The sequence below is a fragment of the Sphaerodactylus townsendi genome, linkage group LG09, assembly GCF_021028975.2.
Source record: "Sphaerodactylus townsendi isolate TG3544 linkage group LG09, MPM_Stown_v2.3, whole genome shotgun sequence".
NCBI classification, from domain to species: Eukaryota; Metazoa; Chordata; class Lepidosauria; order Squamata; family Sphaerodactylidae; genus Sphaerodactylus; species Sphaerodactylus townsendi.
This window is the reverse complement of record NC_059433.1, coordinates 33,524,928-33,546,344: the sequence shown is the minus strand read 5'-3', so window position 1 is coordinate 33,546,344 and position 21,417 is coordinate 33,524,928. Positions and strand designations below refer to the sequence as shown.

Here is a 21,417-nt window from a genome sequence, read left to right as displayed (position 1 = left end):
TGGATTGCAGCATTTCATGTTTACGGAGCCAAGACTGGCACCACCAAGGGAAATATTTCAAAATCGTTGTCGGGTGCAACGTGGGAGCAGCCAATTTCCCCTGAGATAGCAGGAACAGAATAAGAGCACAGTGAGAGAAAACTGGAAGCTGCTCTCCCCTCACAGATCGAAGGAAGACTGTTGCTTAACCCTTTAGTATATTACATCCAATCATGATGGTGGCACAATTGTCATTCACCAAGCTGTGCCATGGCACTGCTGCTCTTTTAGCATACTGGAGAACTTCTACAACGAACAGGGCAGATCACATTTCTAGTGGGAAAAAAACCATTAACTTGGTATGTGAAACTAAAAGCCAGGGATGCGGAATAGCTAAAGCAGCTGGGGAGAGGGATGTCTTGGGGTAACACCCTAACAATTCTCATATTTAAAAAGCCAATTGCCTTGCTACTCTACTGTTGCCTCTACTGTTACCAAAATGCATTTATTAATTTTAGCATCTTTCCCACTGCACCAAATCTCATCTCCAATGATATCGCACTTTTTTTTAAGGCAAAAGAATTACACTATGATTTGGCTGGAAGCAATCAAGCTGCAGCTAGACAGCGATAGTCTGAGGACACTGGAAACCAGGTGTAAAAGTGTATTCAGAAATCAATAAATGATTGGAAGGGAACCTTCACATGCCCAGCGCAGTGATTTAAAAAATAATTTGTTGGTTTTGCAGCTAAACATTGTTGTTCATGCTCACATATAATTCCAGGATGCTCAGTAGAAGCAACTGATGCCCTCTGACATTTGGTACCCAACCTTTCATCACGTTTAACCACACAATAAAAAGTATTTGTCAAAATAAACAAAAATAGTAAAAAGATTAAAAACTAGTAGCTGGAATGTTGAGTTAAAACACTCAGTTCAATGACATTAATTGACCTTCTGTATGTTATTTTTCATCTAATTATCAGAATGTTGAAGTTGTACTAAAGAGAATTAATGACTCTGACATCAGTATATGAAGATTTTCTTTAACAACCAAGGCTACTTGTTTAACAAATGAGGCAGCCACCACTAATCAAACCCAGACCAACCTAGTCACGTTGATGTCATATCCAGCCCTGATAACAAATGAGTTTAAATACCCCTTAAACCTGCATTGAGATACAGTTTATTGGTAGTATTACCTTACTTAAAAACGTACTTGGTTGATGTGCCAACTTTTGATTAAGAAATTAAATTTAAATATTTACATGTTACTATATCAATTTAGATGCTTTTTGAGGAAACTAAAGAAAAGGGATATATTCTTCTACCATGTCCTGACACCAAATAAACTGTTCCCCCTTGCTGGTCTTCGGATAGGACCTCGGGTTCCCCCAGAATTACTATCGATCTCCGGGCTACAGAGATCACTTCCACTGGAGAAAAAAGCAGGTTTGGCATCACATCTTCACTAAGCTCCACTTCCATCTTCATCAAAAACTGCCCTCAGTTTGTCAGGAATTTTCCAAGCTGGCAACCCTACATTCTTTTACACTACCCAAGTTGATGAAAGCTCCTGTATTAATATCAACTGAGCCTCACTCCATAACTCTGTCATACATAACATCACAAGATATGTAAACATCTGAGTTTATTCTCAAATTTTATCCATGTGAATAACATACGAATTAGCAGGTAAAATCATATGTACAGGCAAGCGGAGCTATGTAATACAAACGGACGTGTGCCATCCACTACGTATTATTTCATATTGTTCCATTATTTTATCAAAAGGACAGACTTAAGACATTCACGTAGTTGTTTACAATTGTTATGTTCAAGGCAGATTTTACAGTAACCTGAAATTGCATAAGGCTAATTTTCCAAGAGCTGAATACATATAGGGATTCCGATTAACACAGCACCATCTTGTTTACGCAATTTACTGACAGCAAAAGTCTAAGACCTAGATTTCTCCTCTCACATAGTAGCTCAGAATACAAAAAAGTTTTTCTTTCTTTTTGACTGGCAAAAGATTATAGTGAAATTTAAACCCAAGAAGTTACAAATATAGTTACAAATATATTGCCTTATCTGAGGTCAGGAGCTTGGTTCCAAAGATGATGCTGTGTGAACTAAGGGCACCTTCACTTAGGGCCAGGTCTCTATGGGCATTTTTAGAAAGGTGGTTGGAGATGCGGGGGGTGGGGGTGGGGGGAAGAGGGAAGCATAAGATCTTTCTGTTCACACCACAGGCTCTCTGGGTTCAAGCCAATGTGTTATGATGGAAGTATCCCCATGCTAAATCTAGTTTTTCCCTTTAAGACAGAAGTTATACCTTCAAACAGAGGAATCTGACTAGAAGAAAAAAAGCTATAATGAAAGAATTACAGATAAAAGGCAAAGTGGTGAGCATAAGGAAGGACTTTTAAGACACCACCTCCACCTACTATATATTTTGACAAGAGAAGCAAATGAAGGGGGGAATCAAAAATATTTAAGAAATAAAGTCACATTTTGTAAGACTGCACAGACACCATCAGTGTTTATAATTCCAGTAGTATAGTAATCAAATACGGTCAATAGACTTAACTGCTTGACAGAGACCACCCCTGTGCTTAAAAGTAGAGTAAAAGGCAGAATTAAAAGTGCGCAGCTGAAGAAACTTTATTTTGGCTTTCTTGATGGGGAGAATGGATGGTTTCAGATATTGTCCTGGCATGAAGAATGTTAAGACACATTCTTTGTTCTCTTTATCAAAACTGTCTTTTCCATTATTGCTTCTTGATAAGGTGCTTATTCAGAAAAGTAGAAACGGTACACGAAGACTGCAAAAGACGCTGCTAGAACTGGAATCACCCAGGAGCTCCATGAACTAGAAGAAACAATCAGACATTATTTTCGTAACAAACCAAAATCTTCCAAAAGATGGACTTTCGAAAACTGAACAGACTGGATACAAAGGCTCGACTCCACTGGAATCACAGCATTTGTATTTTCAGAACATCACTTTGATTGCTTTATACAGATTGCCACTTCCAATTGCAGAACCCCCTTTGTGTTCCAACAATATCTATGGATCCAACCCACTGTTCCAAACTTTCTCGACATTACTTTCTAGAACAGCAGAACAAAAGCTGGCACATCGCAAGGGGCTGTTTTACATGTCCTGTTTTTGCTGGATTTATTGCTGTTTGAGGTAGCACCTTTTTTCATGTTCTGCATGTTTCGGCATTCAACCCAGAATGGGTTTGGGCTCTATTTGTGATTTCCCTGTTTCTTCTCCAAGTGCTTATCTTTCCTTCTGAAGTGGAACCAAACTGGTTTCACCTTCTGTGCAGAAAATTTGTCCCAATTTGTTCTCAGTGGAAATCCACACTGTCCTACTATTTACTGAGCAATTCCATGTCCTGCTACCGTGTTTCCCCAAATATGAGACAGTGTCTTAAATTAATTTTTGCTCCCAAAGATGCGCCATGTCTTATTTTCAGGCGATGTCTTATTTTTTTGTGTTCTGTTCGTTGGGCATGCTTCCAAACAAAAACTTTGCTATGTCTTACTTTCGGGGGATGCCTTATATTTCACACTTCAGCAAAACCTCTACTATGTCTTATTTTTCGGGGATGTCTTATATTCGGGGAAACAGGGTATTCCATACGTTCCCCCCACCATCATTTCCCGTCTGCATTTGGAAGGGTTTTTTAAAAGGGGAATTAACGTTAATGCATTGGTTGGTTGATCTGCCGTGAACCCAAGTGCTCTTGTATTCATTCCATTGTTTTGCCTGAGCCTCTCAAGGGGACTGCTGAACCACAAATCAAGCCGCCTCTGCAGTGTCTTAAAGCTAGACTTTAAACTAAAAACTAGATGGCATCAGTACAGCAAGGGGCCCAATCATAGGAAAGGAAAAGTAATCCAATCAAATGAAGTCACTGAAATAAATTAAGAAAAAGGCAAAGGGGAAGAGGGAGGGGGGTAGCAAGTTCAAAACCATCGTTGCCTTCGATCATAGGCCAGGTGGAACAACCCAGTTTTGCAGGCCCTGCAGAACTGCATCAAGCCCCACAAAGCCTGGGTCTCACTTGAAAGAGAATACCAGCAGGCCGGGACCAGAGCTGAAAAGGCTCTGGCTCTGGTTGAGAACAGTTGGGTTGCTTTAGGGCCACAGATTACCAGAAAGTTGTTATCTGATGAGCGAAGTGCTCTTTGCAGGCTGTATCAGGGTTATAAAAAACTACTTTTATAGGTAACTAGCATGCATTGAAAAGGACAAAGGGCTACAAGGCCAAAGGGGAATGTTCAGCATTCCCTATATGCTGCAGTACTTTTTAACATGTTTTGCACATTTGCTAAGATTGTACTGTAAGTATTCTACACAAAGTTACATTCTTCTAAGCCCACTGAAGTCACTGTTAGCCAACAACAAAAAAGAACAGATAATGGCAATAGTTTCAAGTCATGGAGATCCTGCCACTGGATATACTAGAAGAACTGACATGTTTCTTATGGCTATCCTGACTACCCCAACACTTATTTGAATGGAAGGGCAGGCAAGGGAGGGGTGGGGTGGGGTGGGGGGAACCATTCCAGATCATATGTCCCAGGTCTTAATTAACTCTTAACAGGATTAACAATCCCAAAGGTGCTCAGCTAACAAAAGTAGTGCTGACTTTCTGATCTGGATACGAAGACATAAACTAAGAACTTTCATAAGATAGAGAAAGTGGCCTAGCATTGCTCAGATGCAAATAATCCCTAATACATATAAATGCCACCTTGGAAATATCCATTTCAACGGCAGTCTGTAATTTCATATTAGATAATGATTTTTTAAAAATCACAAGAATTATCTAGATAGCCTAGTTCATTTGTTTTAACAGTTAACTGACTTAGTTAAATGAAAGCCTACTATACCTGTTATCAGAATCAACAGCAGAAACATAAGTACTCTGAAAAACAAAGCAGTAAATGAGTTACAGAGTTTTAGTGGTACCTCCTCCCCACAATACCAATTCTAGGGATAAAGGGTTTTTTTCTTAGTACTCCCATGAATTATATTATGATTTCTGCAACCTTCTGTTGGTTAACTATTTTAGCTTATGATTAAGCTTCCGTGCTCACTTCCAAATCCAAAGGTCTATTTCGTACACACACTCACTGTAGTCATACAAAATTCACTTAATTACAGCAATGCTTTATATGGAATTTTCACAGCCCAATCGGGGGGGGGGGGGTCCTCCTCTGGAGCGAGTGCACCCTTGTGCCAGCATGAGTGCCCATTCTGCCAGTGCAAAGAACAAATGCGTTGGCAGAAGGGCAATTTACCCAGGCAGCCAGGTGCTGCACAACACTATGGATGCAGAAGCATGCTCAGTCGCCCAGGCTCGCCAGTGTAAAATGCTGTGCCAGGATGGCCCAGGGTAATCCAAGGGGTAAGGCTGACCTTAGTTGACCTCCAGAGCCCAGTTGGCCCCCATGTGCCAGCAGACCCACCAGCAGAAATACACAATGATTTTTGTGGCATTTCTCTATTCTCCCCTCTAGGAGATTTTAAGGTGAGTGTTCCTTTTGTTACATTTTTGAGTTTCCCATGCCACAGGAAAGCCCTGTGGAGCAATCAGGGTGGCGACGGAGCAGTGCCATTCCAGTCCTGTCTGGATTGGGCTGTTAAGTCTGAATGCAAATTTTTTTTGCAAAAGTATTATAACCAAGGCAATTTCCATGATGGCCAATGTTCTCACAGGTGCTCCACAGCACAAGGAAACAGAATGTTTTTTTTGGGGGGGGGGGAGAGAGGGGGGGTGAAATGCAAGTATGAATGTTGGCTGTTGTAGAAATTGCTTTGGTTTCAATATTTAAGGCTTTTTTTCCTGCAATGTTTAAGAAAACTCAACATACATAGTCCTTGCACCTTCCACTCTGGTTCTACTCTGACTAGAATACAGAGTGATACTGAGGCTAGACTTGTCCCAATTGGTCAAGAGAGTCTGGAATCCTTATGACAAAGCAGAGTTGTTGCAATGCCCAAGTTGCCTTCAGCAAGTTAATAAAGCATAGAAGCTTGGGATCCTACAGAGTTCTCTTCCATTACTCTTTCTGCTACTTTTTCAGCTGTTTCCCAAACATGTTCTGGCAAGTCACATAAACTATTATTCTCTAGCACTGGGAGGGCATCACTCATACCACTGCTACCAAAACTTAACACACACAATGTTTTTGAGGGTTCAAAGTGAAACACTTACTGTTGGTTTCTGAATTTTATCCCAGTCATCCTGGAAGGGAGAGAACATACCAGTTAGATACAATATTATGCAGATTGTCTGAAGAGGGTAAGCATGAGCCATTTCACATTAGTTACATATCTTTCAGGCTGCGTAGTTTGGAGGTTCTCAAAAGTGGTGTATGTGGCTGTTATGGTGCCCACAAAGTGTTTTTAGAAAGTGTTGCCCAGCAGTGCTTCTGATTGGGTGTGTGGTTGTTTTAAAAATGGCTTTGGCAGCATCTGCCACCATAACACAATGTTTTCACTTTAAAAGGAGTTTGGTTAAACAAAGGTACCCTCTTTCAAATGTGGAAAAATGACCAGAGTACTGGATAACCTCATTCACTGACATTTTGTAACTATCTCTGCCTCCTGTGGCAACCATTTTGTCACTGGCTCCTTTTGCAGAAGCCATTTTGCAGTTGTGTCAGAATTCTAAAGGTGATCACAAGCCCAAAACATTTGGGGACCCCTAGATTAGAGAAAGTACAGCAAAGACAAAAAATAATTTTAGATAGCTAGACTTTGTGATGGATTAAGTGTGTGTATGTGTATCACACCTCATCTTTTCGTATATCACAGCTTATCCTATGCCACCTTAGCAGGGTTATTATATTCATCTTATCTTTAGAACAGATGCACAAGTTTACCATCAGAAATTTTTAAAATGTCCTGCTTGAATACTAATCATTAAGGTGACAGCTTAAAGAACTCTTCTGTGAGTCTCAAACAAGACAAATATTTCATAGACAGGGGCCTTTAGAAATATAATGGACATAAAATAATAATTTAAAATTAATCTCACACTGATATGCTGATGCCAAGTTCAGTTTCCCACCGTTTTCTGGTCTAATCACAGATATTTTTATGGGCAAAAGTTTACTTTGTAGAAAGACATTAAAACTTTATAAAACTTCTGAATGTGAAACGGGAGATCACTTTGAATCTGCCAAGGTTATGAAGTAACACTCCACCAGAGTGAAGTAACACTCCACAGGTCTGTGCATATGCCAAGGTTCTCTTTTAGATTAAGTATGCTCAACAATTAAAAAAAAACGACTGGAGATAAATTTATTGAGAACGCAGTAATCAAAATATGCACTAGACTCCTTTATCATATGCATATCGTACCACAGAGAACTTTCTATATTTGTCACGCCCAAAAATATCACAAATTTTAAGCCTAGCAATTGCATGGATGGGTTTAATCACTGATATTACATCCCATATGAAAAGTGCTAACACGGATGAGGTAGTACCAAAGCATCATACTGCTATTTCTAAAATGGTCCTCAGCAAGTGAAAATCTGCACTGCAGCCTTCCCCGGTAAACTTTCAAGAATAAACAGCTTCCCTCGGGATCACATAGTAAAGAACAGAATTAAGACAGAGTTAATGTAAAGTGTGGTACAACTGGTATGAACCCAAACCAACTGAATTCAGAGGCATTTGTTTCTGAGGGAGAAAAGAACGTGCTTGGGTTCCACCACACTTAACACATTTGATCAAAAATAACGCCTCAATACTAGTATTCCACAAATAACAGTTGCCAGTTGTCTGCCCAGGAAGGGACTGCTCAGACACCTTGCACAATGCTTTGAGGTGTTTCCAAGTGTTCATGAAATTCTGTGAAGCTGATTTTGCCCCTCTACTCCTTGCCAACTGCAGACTCCATCTCTCATCCTGGATAATTATGGACGTGTGTCAGAACTCGAAGCGTTGCCTGGTCTTCCCTGGCCACCATCAGGGGATGGGGGTTGTAAGGAGGGTTATCAGCTCCAGGTTGGGAAACTACTGGAGATTTGGTAGACAGAAATCTCAGTGGAGTACAATGTGATAGAGTCCATTCCTCAAAACATGCATTTTCTCCAGGGCAAATGATCTCAGTAGTTGGGACATGCGCTGTAATTCTAGGGCAGTGATGGCGAACCTATGGCGCTGGCAGGCTGTGAGGTGGCATCAGAGTTCTGTAAGCACAATACACACACAGAGCTCATCATGTAGGAAATCACCGCCTCCCCACACATGTGGCTGCCTTAATTGGTTTGGATTATTAGCAGGACAGTCCCGCAGACCTAGTTTTGGAGAAGCAGTATAGGTAACCCTGTTAAGTGCTGTTAAACCCACTGATTTTCGCGCAAGAATCCACCTGCGATTCCTACCTGGGGAGTAAGCTCAGCTGCCAGTACGTGGCTTGTTTGAGTAAACTCTCCTGTGGCCGGATTCACCCGCCTCGAAGAGTTTCATGGTTGCTTCAAAGCAAAGCCAACAACTACCACTCGCTTACTCCCCGTAATGCACTTCAGAGTTTTCAAATCCATTAATTTTTTCTTAACTAAAACCTCGAAATTTCTAGGTTAAATTCGCCGGGTTGGCACTTCTATGCATAAATAGCCAGCTCTTGGGGTTGAAGTTTACAATTCCAGTCCCGAAAGCGGTCCAGATCCCCAGGTCCCACCTGGAGGCTGGCATCCCCAGTCAGAGGTATATACAACCCAGAAAACCACACAGCCTGCAAGAGTCCATTTGGATCCTCCATAGCAGATAAGTGGAACAACAGTCTGTGCAAAACAGGGTAATTCTCAGAGCAAGTACTGTCAGAATGCACAACTTTGCTACTTCATTTTTTTTCTTTAAACACTACTTTCCACAATTCAGATTTCAACTTAACACACCACTATCATATGCCAACGTGGTGCAGCATAACCTGACAGATACATATGAGTGACATTGCAGAGAAGCACCAATCAACTTTGCCACTTGAAATGGAGGGATCCAGTGATATGAAGGAAAGTCCTATGCCCTACAGCCAAATTGATAACCTGCTTTTTAAAAAAAAATGACAAAACTAACAAATTTGCCATTGCTGAGATGTTGCTACATCTACTCAGCTCTGAGCACACACTACCTTGGCAAGACTAGACAAAACCTGTATGCATTATCTTGAAGCTGGAAGCCTATATCAAAGTAATGAAAGCTTTGAAAAAAACAAGAGGCCTATCATGGACAGGTGTACTCACAGGATGCAGTTCCCCAATAATAAACGTGTCCGATAACGTTCTAGCATCTGTGGAATGGCCAACGTCTTCAAAGTTTTCTGTAGCATCTCCACCTGCTTGTTCCCTTAGAACTTCTTCACCACCAGGGTGCTATAAAAAACAATAACCACAAAACGCTCATATTTATCATGGGTATGCTTTTATGGTAAATCAGTGTTATACAATCATAGTAAACTATTTAAAAACTTTCATTATATTCAGAGATTGTGGAACACTAAACTTATCATCTGTCTCTTCCCCTGCCCACAATTAAGTTGAATTTCTCCAATGACCTCTTCTAGGTCATTTTACAAATTGTCTTGCTCCATCTGACCAAATTCTATCATTTACTCTCAAAAAGCAGTAAAGTAAATGGCTGTAGAAAGCCACAACAAAAGTAGCGATCCCCTGATTGTCCTTTGACATTTTATACTTTCTTTGTACATGAAGGTTTAATTTAATGTTCACAGCTAGTTGAAGGAATAAACTAAAAAGCCAAAGCTTCTGAATCCTTTATTCATTATCAGAGGCATAGCAAGGGGGGAAAGCACCTGGTACACCAGTGCATCCTCAGCCCCCATCCTGCCCCGGAATGCCCCCACCACACCCCCACAAGGGCATGCGTCTGGTGCATCGCGCACCCCCCCTACCGCCCCCTTGGAGCTACGCCTCAGTTCATTATGGTACCCACTAGCACAGTGGTGGCGAACCTATGGCACTCCAGATGTTCAAGGACTACAATTGGCCAATTGGCCATGGTGGCAGGGGCTGATGGGAGTTGTAGTCCTTGAACATCTGGAGTGCCATAGGTTCGCCACCACTGCATTAGCACCTGCCAACAGTTTCTCTTGGAACCCACCAAGTGTATTTAGAAAGCGGGAGGGCACAGGTGGGTCTTTTGCCCAACAATGCTTCTGATTGGTTGTGCAGATTTTAAAACAGTTGCTTCGGCAGCAGCTGCCACCACAACACCAGCCTCTTCGCTGTATGACTGAAGGTAAGTTGCGTGTATGCAAGAAAATATTTGTAAATATATTCATGTTAAAAGGCATCATGTTACAGGACACAGTAAGTCATGCTTCATATTAGGGTTTGCCCCCTGGACCCAGAGACTAGCAAATCATCCTAGAAATTTAAGAGAAACAGTGCATCACCAGAACTGGCAGAGCCTTTGGCATGTTATTCCACAACTATGCATAAAAGCAGCAACTCTCAATTAAAAATATTTATTGTTCACACTATACAGAATTGGCATTTGCTTTCCAACTCAATGACAAACTCAGCTTTTGTGCAGAAATTACCAAACCTTTGATTCAGGGAAATTGTGATTTCTCTTTTAAATTGCAAACCAATATTTTTACATTCTTGGGGCAACCAGTTGCTAGGCGTGCTTGATCAGTAAACTATGAATTTCAAAATGCAAAACTGGATCTAAATCAGTGGTCTAAATTGGCCCTCAGTCATTTTGAAAGGGTCCACACAAAAACATGGGGATAGCATTCATATTCCAGGATAACAGTGCCCTCCCCTATCGCAACACAGGAATGATATTTTCTTAAATCATAGCTCCAACATCTGGAACTGCTGTTTTCTTATGAGTTTCTCTTTCCTTCTCCACTCCTTTTGCCCCACACCAACAAAACTCAGCCAGTGTTAGCAGGGCTAAAATCAGCCAGAATTGTACAATTCTACATCATACTTCCCACATAAAATAGGAAATTGCCCTAGCAGTCCTAGCACCATGCCATGATGTCCTGATGAGCAGATCACCTGTTTTAACAGCAGAATATAACTGTTCCACTCAGCTTAACCCTGCCACCACAACTAAAAAGAACACCAGAAGTCACATTCTATTGATTCTGCAGTTCCACTCTACCCCCCAACCAGGAAGGTACCCCAACATTCCACACTGATGGCGGCTGGACTGTCTCCTCAACTGGCGATCTAGCAACTCTATCAAAATCTCACACAGTATTAAATATTGCACCGAAAAAGCCTTGCACAACTTTCCAAGAGATTAAAACAAGCACAGCGCTCACGCACGATGACTAAGCAAAAAAGGAAAGTTATACAAGCATAGAGAGTAAAGATTATGCATGGTAAAAAAAAAGGTTAAGGGAGTGTATGCAGAAGAGAGATTAGGCAAGGCAGGCGTGCAAATAGTCTCTTTACAAATCCTGCCCTTGAATCAGTTCAGATAACTTCACATAGAATGAAGTCGAGCAAAGGTCTTGGGCAGCAACTGAAATGAACTACCTGGAGTTTTACCAGCTGCACCCAGAAAACAAGTTGGACTGCAAGGCTTATTTAACACAAGCTTCCAGAAAGAGTGAATCCAGCTTCAAAACTGACATGCTGTTTTCTATTTCCATTTCGACATCGAAACAAAACATCCCCAGTCTTTAAAAAAAGCATTTCTTGCAGAGAACTATTTTTATGAAAGACACATACACTGAGAAACTGCAGGAACCTTACACAATAGACTGGGGTAGACAGGAAGTGAACCCATTGCTCTGTATTGTGGACTACGGTGGGGGTGAAGTGGGGAGATTGCCTCGGAGACCAATATAGGACTTCATCTAAAGTAAACTTAAAGTGAGTCCCCTGCGCAAGCACTGGGTCATTACTGACCCATGAGGTGACAGCATATCTCGACATTTACTAGGCAGACATTATCCTGCCATTGCCTTCCCCATTCATTTACACTTTACCCTAGCACGCTAGGTACTCATTTGATCGACCTCAAAAGGATGGAAGGCTGAGTCAACCTTGAGCCGTCTACCTGAAACTGACTTCCGTCAGGATCGAACTCAGCTCATGAGCAGAGCTTGGACTGCAGTACTGGAGCTTACCACACAGTGTCATGGGGCTCTTCCTCTAAAGTAAGCTGGCTTAGATGAAAGAAATGCTTGATTATGCCCTCTAGAACCTGTCAACAGTGCAGTTCAAAGTACTAAAAAGCCACCCTGCAATTAAAACTCAAAGTCTGGCTATCAATTATCATTTCGCTGCAGATCACAGCAATTGAATGTAGCTATGTAAGATAACTCCTGTCTTTCTTCTTTTATCAGTGTTTTAGTAAAAGTACAGATGGGGGACTTGCAACGACTTCAGGGAGCATCTCATTTTCTCCTCCCCACTATTTCCTCTTTCCCTACCCTAGACAATTCCCATAGCCTCTCCCTTTTTCCTGCTTCCTTTTCACCTACCAGTCAACCAACCAACGAGAGCCAGCAGCCAGCGTGGTGTAGTTGTTAAGAGCAGATGCACTCTAATCTGGAGAACCGGGTTTGATTCCCTGCTCTGCCACTTGAGCTATGGAGGCTTATCTGGTGAACCAGGTTAGCTTGTGCACTTCAGCACAAGCCAGTTGGGTGACCTTGGGCTAGTCATGGTTCTTCGGAGCCCTCTCAGCCCCACCCACCTCACAAGGTGTTTGTTGTGGAGGGGAGGGAAAGAAGATTGTAAGCCCCTTTGAGTCTCCTTACAGGAGAGATATAAATCTTCTTCATCTTCCGCCATGTTCAACTTTCCCTCATCCTGGCATTTATGCCGCCAGAACAGTCTGACCAATTGTGTGGGGGCTGCTGGGGTCAGGCTTGCTTTTTTCTTTTCTTCCCACCTACCAGCTAACCTATATTTATCTGCTTCCATGTCTTCAACTTTCCTTCCTCCCATGTCCAACATCTTCTCCCCGGGAAAAGTCTGGCGGGGCTCCATAGTGGTTGACACTGGGCTGGGCCAAGATGGGCTGAATGGTGCAGTGGCCATCACCGCCAGCAGGTCAGCCTGAGCTGCAAGATACTGAATTTCCAGCAGTGGCCACTGCACCTGTCCCTGATGAGTCCTCCTCCTTCAGGGGACATGTCAGCAGCAGAGTAGGTCTTTTCTAGAACTGTTTCAACCTCCAAGACCACTCCTGCCCTTCCCCCCACTTTGCTTTACAAAAACTAAGGCTCGGTAATATTGGTGTGGCTGCCTAGCAACCCCAAGAGCCTCTCTTGAACCTATGGGTGTTGTTTCTGTTATTTTGGGGAATTAGAACCCATCACTTTTTTTTAGACTTCAGATTTTTATGCAAGCCTGTGACAACCTTCAGATTTGTACAGCAATCTTCCCAATCTGTTCCTAGCGTCATTTGGATCATACCCTCTATGGTGAAGTTCAGAGATTTGATATATTAATGATGATATATAAAACAGATATTGATGTGCAGTTATGTTCCTTCCGAAGATGCGGTGGGAGACAGCAAATTTACAAAAAGCTAATCTAGCATGCAAACAGGAGTCTTTGCAGACCAAATACTGTGGGAGTTTTTTAGAAGCCTACCCAATCACTGTAAAGGCCAGCTTTCCATTTCAATTTTCTTCCCTTTCAAGATATTTATATACAAAGGTAAAGTGTGGAATCCAAAGCATTCCCCAAATGACCTCAGATAAGAGAAGTATTTTTGATGATAAATGGCTGTGCTGAGCTATTTATACAAACGTAGCCCATCTTCATTCCACATTATACCAGAAAGGAGCCCAACCAGAGGCATGGGAAAGAAGAAGGGGGAGAAACAGTGCCAATAATGGCTCCCTTGCAACACAAATGCTCAAGTTGATAAAAGGACATAAGTGAAGTGCCAAAAAAAGCCAAATTAGACACTGGGGCTTACCTAACAGAGATTGTGTAACATGAACATGTGTTTGGGTGCCAATTCAAACATAATCTATCTTAGGTGTGCAATTCAAAGCATTGGAACCTCTTAACAGTTGAATCTTATGGGAAGGGAGAATGGGCCAATGGCCCCCACCATCGGAGAGGGCAAACACACTAGTGTCTGGGTGCCCCACAACTCTGCAGTGGTGAAACCTGAAGGCATCACTGTGGAGGTATACTGGCAACAGAGTGGCCATGGCATGGGAGGAGGCAGCATTCCCAGGAGTGGAGCCAACTATAGTTGGCTGTCACCTGGCCTTTCAAGCCAGGAATGCCACAGCCAGGGACTAGGACTTATGCCACCCTTCCATTTAGCCCTGTGAAGAGCTTTCCAGGTGGCCAGGTTCTTCTCTTGTTTTGCAGCCTCCCTGAGCTGCTTGAAAGCCCTCCAGACAGGGGCGTAGCTAGGGAAAATGGAGCCCGGGACAAAATCTGAGTATTCCGCATATGGGCAGTGTCCCTCCCCCACCACGACCAAACAACATTTTTTTGCACCAGGTCATCTCAAAGTCACCATCACATTATAGAACATGCCCCAACACACAAATCTGAACATATCCAGGCCTCCCTAGTTTAAACAACATTGAAAGTGATGCTATTTTTTGAAGGGGGGGGGATCCACCCTGAAACAGCATCACTTTTAATGTTGTTTAAACTAGAGAGCCCAGATTCTCCTTTTAAATCCACCTTAAAGAGAGACTCTGGGCTCTCTAGTTTAAACAACATTGAAAGTGATGCTGTTTCAGGGTAGATTTCCCACCCATCCACCCCAAACAGCATCACTGTCAATGTTGTTTGGGTTTTCTGGGCTGCGTGGCTGTGGTCTGGTAGATCTTGTTCCTAATGTTTTACCTGCATCTGTGGCTGGTATCTTAAGAGGTGTATCACAGAGAGAAGACTGTTATACACTGTGTCCAGACTTCTCTTATAACAGACTTCTCTCTGTGATACACCTCTGAAGATGCCAGCCACAGATGCAGGTGAAATGTTAGGAACAAGATCTACCAGACCACGGCCACACAGCCTGTAAAACCCACAACAAGCAGTTGAATCTGGTTGTGAATGCCTTCAACAATACTTTCAATTGGGTGCTGTGTGGTTTCCGGGCTGTATGGCCGTGTTCTAGCGGCATTCTCTCCTGACGTTTTGCCTGCATCTGTGGCTGGCATCTTCAGAGGATCATGGCATCTTCAGAGGGTTTACTCAGAAGCAAGCCACAGACGCAGGCGAAACGTCAGGAGAGAATGCTGCTAGAACACGGCCATACAGCCTGGAAACCACACAGCACCCAAGTGATTCCGGCCGTGAAAGCCTTCGACAATACTTTCAATGTTTTTTTTTAATCTAGGGAGCCCAGATTCTCCCTTTAAATACACTCCAAAGGGGGTGGATTTAAAGAGATGTCCCCATGGTAGCTACGCCTGTGCCTCCAGAGGTGACACAGCGGTGGAGTCATCCCTGGCTGCCACGGCCTTTGGACTGGGCTATTAGATTGCTAACTTTTAGAAACTAACAGGAGTCACAAGAATGTACGGTATCACTTTACTAGGGTAATGTTACTTGAGTGTGCTTCTCTGAGTCCTACCCATGTTCAACTCCCGAGTAATAACACAGAAACGTAACAGGATGGGCAAAGTGGCTGGACAGAGGTACAATCAAGATCAAGAGGAACCAGCACAATTAATAAGCATTCTCTCCAAGTCAGATATTTTTATTATCCCAGTAGACTTGAATACAGTTTCAGAAATGTTTAGGTATGCACCATAACTGGCAGCTACATAAAAGCCAGGCTCGTTTTCATTTCTGTATAACCTTTGTGCCCATTAAGCTTGCCTGCCTACGCTTGTTTGATTTGAGAACGAAATACATCTGCCTTGTGTCTTAACATAAGATGTATTGAAAAACCAGTTCTTTCACCAGTGTTAGTACACAGATTTGTATGTTATCTCTGTTTGTATTAACATACAAGATTTGTATTAACATACAAGATACAGTGTTAGTACACAAGATTTGTATGTTAATGCCCATCATAGCTTTCCAAACTCTAAAATGAGCATGCCATATAAATCAAGTGAATGTTTACCAGCAGTCAAGTACCAGTGTTATTTTAAAGTTTCCTGACTTCAAGGAACCCTATCCATAATAATTCGCCTAGAAGAACCTTCTCTGCACATCACTTTCAGAATCATTTGCAGTCTTTGCTGGCTTTTTCCTATGAAAGGATATTCATAGTCAACCAACCCTAAAGATATTTTATTTAAAAGACTGACATTTTATGTGCTTAGGTGGATGAACAAGTTGACATTTACATTTATGCATTTATTACCCCTGCCCTTCTTCTAAGGAACTCAGAGCAATACTCATGATTCTTCATTTCAGCACACGATAACCCTGTGATGTGGGTTAGGCCTACAGGCTGTGACTAGTCCAAGGTCACCCGGCAAGGGTGTGGGTTTTCCAGGAAAATGGGAATTGGAAAAGTTTCTGGAAAAATTTCTGATGCAAAATTAAATACATCCTGGAAACAATGTCTGCAAAATTTAAATTAATGTTAGCAGTGCCCTAAATCAGACGTGAGCTGATTTTGCATGTTTATTTTGATTTATATTAAGTGAACAACAACAAAAAATACCCCATGTTAATTTTCTCTTCCAATAGCAACCAAAACTTCAACTGAAATATTCTATCAGGGAAAAAATGAAACATGATTTAAATGCTATATTCCAGTGACAGCGAACCTTTTCGAGACCGAGTGCCCAAATTGCAACCCAAAACCCACTTATTTATCACAAAGTGCCAACACGGCAATTTAACCTGAATACTGAGGTTTTAGTTTAGAAAAAATGGTTGGCTCCGAGGCGTGCGTTACTCAGGAGTAAGCTTGGTGGTAGTCAGCGGCTTTGCTTTGAAGCAACTGTGCAACTCTTCCAATGGGTGAATCACGATCCTAGGAGGGTTTACTCAGAAGCAAGCCCCATTGCCAGCAACTGAGCTTACTCCCAGGTAAAGGATCACACTTTAGTTCTTCGCATGAAAATCAGTGGGGTTTAACAGCGCTTAACAGGGTTACCTACACTGCTTCCCCAAAACTAGGTCTTAGGTTTAATCCTAATAATCGAGCCCAGCAGCCCAGGCCAGCCTAGATGTGTGGGGGGGGGGGGCACTCTGTTTGCGCGTGCCCACAGAGAGGGCTCTGAGTGCCACCTCTGGCACCCGTGCCATAGGTTCGCCACCACTGCTACATTCAATCAACTTCAAAGCACAAGGTAGAAACTGTTCTATTAATGATGCTTATAAAAATTTAAAGACACTATAGCATGCATCTTTACCTAACCTTATTTAAATTTAAGAAACCAAATCCAAAGGCAAAGAGAACTTTGACACACTAATTAAAGTACATGTAAGGAATTGTGTGTGACATGCAGATTCACTATAATTCTAACACACATTATTTCTAAGGTCTGTACCAGGCCTTTCCACCATGCAACAAATTAAACTGAAATAAAAATATCAGCTTGGCTTTGGATATGACCAGATCTCTTCAGTCTATATGTTGAACATGTTATAAGGAAAGATGGATAGATTTAGATCAAGGGTCTTCAAACTATGGCCCTCCAGATGTTCAGGAACTACAATTCCCATCAGCCCTGCTACTTGGCCATGCTGGCAGAGGCTGATGGGAATTGTAGTTCCTGAACATCTGGAGGGCCATAGTTTGAAGACCTCTGATTTAGATGAAGGTGGAGTGAAAATTCATGAAGAAACACTAACAATTATGATGCTGGTTACACCACATCACCAGCAGAAAACAGTGACGACTTGAAAACAGTACTAATGAAGGCTGAAGCAGAGAGTGTCAAAGATAATAGGTGAACATCATGAAGACAAAGTAAATGACAACTACTGCGGAATTACACAACTTCAGCTTTGACAATGAAGCAATTGAAATGGCTCAAGAATGTCTATTTCTTGGCTCCATTATCAACCCAAAGGGAGACTGCAACCAAAAAAATCAGAAGTAGATTGAGACTGAGAAGTGTAAGGATGTCTCTCACTGGCAACCAGGATCAAGATAATTCATCCCACAATATCCCCCATTACTGTGAATATGTGTGAAAGTTGAACAATGATGAAAGCCAACTGGAGGAAAAGTGATTCATCTGAAATGTGATATTGGCTACTGTGTTTTTTGGCTACTGTGGACCACCAAAAAAAAAAAGACCCCAAAATGGATTCTACATCAAATTAAGCCTGAACTCTGCCTAGAAGTTAAAATGACTTAACTGAAGTTATCCTACTTTGGTCACACTGAAGGAAGGCAAGAGATTCTGGAAAAGAAAATAATGCTAGGAAAAGTTAATGGCAGGAAGAGAAAGACACAACTTGCGATAGATTGACTCAATAAACTTGCAAGATGTCTAATTCATATACATTGCAAGCAGCTAGACAACTCTTAACACACAATCATTTTATTGCCTCTTATCTGGAGTAACTTGAAACCAGCTCTATTTGAATCTGCTCTCAGTGCAAGTTTTAACAGGACTGCACGATGTGTTACTCTTCTTTCCCAAAGATGTTTCTAAGAATTTTTTTATACCACCCAACTTGAAGGAGAGATCTGTTGAATTCAGATTAGCCTGTGCACTTCAACACACACCAGCTAAGTGACCTTGAGCTAGTCACAGTTCTTCTGAGCTCTCTCAGCCCCACCTACCTCACAGGGTGTTTGTTGTGAGGGGGGAAGGGAAAAGTGTTTGTAAGCCCCTTTGAGTCTCCTTCCAGGAGAGACAGGGGGGTATAAATCCAACTCTTCTACTTCTTCAATGTTGTGTAAGTGCTCTGGCCAATTATCCCAGAGCACATGGTGCATATCCTGGAACAACCTATTTTTTCAACAGGTGACTTATTTCTGCAACTAAATTTCTGTTAAACCCCTAAAGGTGCCAGACTTCATTAAGTGCTCAGTTATGACAACAGAGGAGGATTTTAACTACAAGAACTTTGAAGCCAGAACCTGAGGCCCTGCACTGAACTGCCAATTTAAATTCCACCTAAATCCCTTTTTTTCAAAAGAGGTACAGGATGTGACTGTTGGAGGGCACTGTGACAAACTGGCTCCCTCTCACAAGAGATATCACATGAATTCCTTGTTCAACATCAATCATGCCACATGAGGGTACTGGGAAAATGGAACCAACCCTTACAGAACAAGAGAGAACCAGCCAATTCAACAAGTGTTTCATCGGATGAAAGAGTTTGCCCTGAAAATAGTTAATTTGCTAATTTAGGGTGCCTTGTTAATATTCAAAAAGCAACTCTTATTTGCGTCTGAAACCATAGCTCTCATTTTATGAAATGCAATGTTCCTCAAGCTCTGCAAGGAATTACACAGGGCAATTGAAACTGTGCCAGATCTTCAACCATGCCAAAGCACTCTGCAAACAAACAAGAATTACATGCACCACCCTCAGTTCCTAGTAGAAAAAGCATGATGAAAAGTTAAGCAGATAATGCATAGAGATAGTGGAGGTATTTACCACAGTACTAAAGAATACTTTATCTTGAATAAAAAGTTTTTTAAAAAAAACTTCCAAACTCAATTGTAAGGCAAATTTCCATCCCATACAGCCAAATGTTATTCCTCTACACTTTAGACTGCACTTTTCTCACTGATAATGCAAAGGGGTATAATCTTGGTTGGTGGATATGGACATTAAGTGTCCAAATACAAAAGTTTCACTGCACAATCAGAAACTGCACAGCCTAACATTTAATACATTGTTCCGGTTACTTACTAGCTACACTTACTAGTTACATATGACTTACTAGTCACTTACAAGGTATACATGACTTTTTTTAGATGGATAAAGCACCTGAAATCTAGATTTTAATTCCCTCCCCCACTAAAACACAAACATGAAAAGAAGGCTAATTTCTTGATCCCTGCTTTAAGGAAAGAGGCCTGGGAACCAGTTCCACGCCGTTTCAGAAGCCCAGAAAATGAATTCCCATCACGTAACCCTGCAGTTTTTGAAGGACCACACTGCAGAAGGGCAAGTTCCACCTTGCACGTTGCAAGCACTCAAGACCTTGCGGAACTTTAAAGCCAAGTTGCCTCATCATTACTGCCCTTCCACACACTCCCAAAGATTTAAACCACAGCCACATGCTCCTTGGGAGTAAAGGGGCACAGAACTGCACTGCTAACACCCTCCTTCCTGCAACCTTGGTAGCAAGGATAGGACCAACAAGCCCCGCGTACTCGCCTCCTCCAGGAACTTGGTGAGGTCATACACGCGGCGGTGCAGGATGATCCAAGTCGACTGGCTGTGATTGTTCTTCTGGATCTCCTCCAGCGTGTAATAGCGACCACGCCACGGCTCATTCCCGCCCTTGGTTCTGCTGGAGTCCGACATCTTCTTCAAAGTCTCGTCCTCGACTTCACCCCCAACTCTCAGCCCAGCGCAACCACAGCTCTTGCAGCCAAGAACTCTGACCCAGAAGACTCCAAGCTCCGCCTCCTCGTTCACGCATGCCGATTGGCTCCCCTCTGAACAGACCCGCCCTCCCTGGATTAACATTGGTTGAACGGGACAATGTCGTGCATCGTCCGAAAGGGTTGGGCGATGCTCTGCTGCAGGGGTGTCAAACTCAATCCCACAGGAGGGCCAAAACGCACAACACACTTTAGGTCGCAGGCCGTACAAGATAAACATTAATTGCCAGGCATGAAAAACCCCTCTGCCCCATGGAGAAGGCAGCCACCTGACCCGTTGGGCAGAGAGGGGAGGTGACGGTGGCTTGCCTGGTGCTGCCAGCTCACCAGGCGTGAAAAATCCCTTTGCCCTGCGAAGAAGGCAACAGCCTGCTCCGTGGGGCAGAGATGGTGGTGGCGGCGGCAGCCTGCCTAGTGCTGCCGGCTCTCGCACTGCGCAAGCCAGCAGCACTGGGCATACAAACTCCCTCTGCCCCACAGAGAAGGTGGCTTCATGCTCTGTTGGGCAGAGGGGGGGCGATGGCGGCGGCCTGCTTGGTGCTGCCAGCTCTCGTGCTGTGTGAGCTGGCAGCGCCAGGCATGCAAACCCCCACTGCCCCATGGAGAAAGTAGCTGCCTGCTCATTTGGGCAGAGAGGGGATGGCAGTGGCGGCAGCCTGCCTAGTGCTACCGGCTCACGCGCTGTGTGAGCCAGCAGCACCAGGCACGCAAACCCCCCTCTGCCCCATGCAGAAGGGAGCCACCTGCTCCGTTGGGCAAAGAGGGGGCGGCGGCCTGCCTGGTGCTGCCGGCTCTCGTGCCGTGACAGCCAGCAGCGGCAGGTATGCAAACCCCCACTGCCCCACAGATAAGGCAGCCGCCTGCTCCATTGGGCAGAGAGGAGATGGCGGCAGCGGCTTGCCTAGTGTTGCCGGCTCTCGCACTGCGCAAGCCGGCAG

At 43.0% G+C, this 21,417-nt stretch overlaps 1 protein-coding gene across 1 annotated transcript; it reads right to left on the bottom strand.

Moving 5' to 3' along the window:
- Nucleotides 1-1,615: 1,615 nt before the first annotated feature.
- On the bottom strand, nucleotides 1,616-20,496 carry LOC125439217 (cytochrome b5). The gene is made up of 5 exons (XM_048508213.1): nucleotides 20,250-20,496; nucleotides 9,262-9,390; nucleotides 6,222-6,251; nucleotides 4,894-4,928; nucleotides 1,616-2,854 (listed from the first exon to the last, which is right to left on the bottom strand). The coding sequence occupies exons 1-5, from the start codon at nucleotides 20,397-20,399 to the stop codon at nucleotides 2,776-2,778; spliced, it is 423 nt and encodes a 140-aa protein (XP_048364170.1). The 5' UTR covers nucleotides 20,400-20,496; the 3' UTR covers nucleotides 1,616-2,775.
- Between the last annotated feature and the right edge of the window lie 921 nt (nucleotides 20,497-21,417).

Bases quoted from the DNA above. Each gene is read 5' to 3' on its own strand.
- LOC125439217 (XM_048508213.1), bottom strand. From the start codon at position 20,399: ATGTCGGACTCCAGCAGAACCAAGGGCGGGAATGAGCCGTGGCGTGGT. The intron at 9,391-20,249 runs GCGAGTACGCGG...TGTTTTTTATAG, and splicing joins TCACCAAGTTCCTGGAGGAG to CACCCTGGTGGTGAAGAAGT. The intron at 2,855-4,893 runs GTATAGTAGGCT...TGTTTCTTCTAG, and splicing joins GCTGTTGATTCTGATAACAG to TTCATGGAGCTCCTGGGTGA.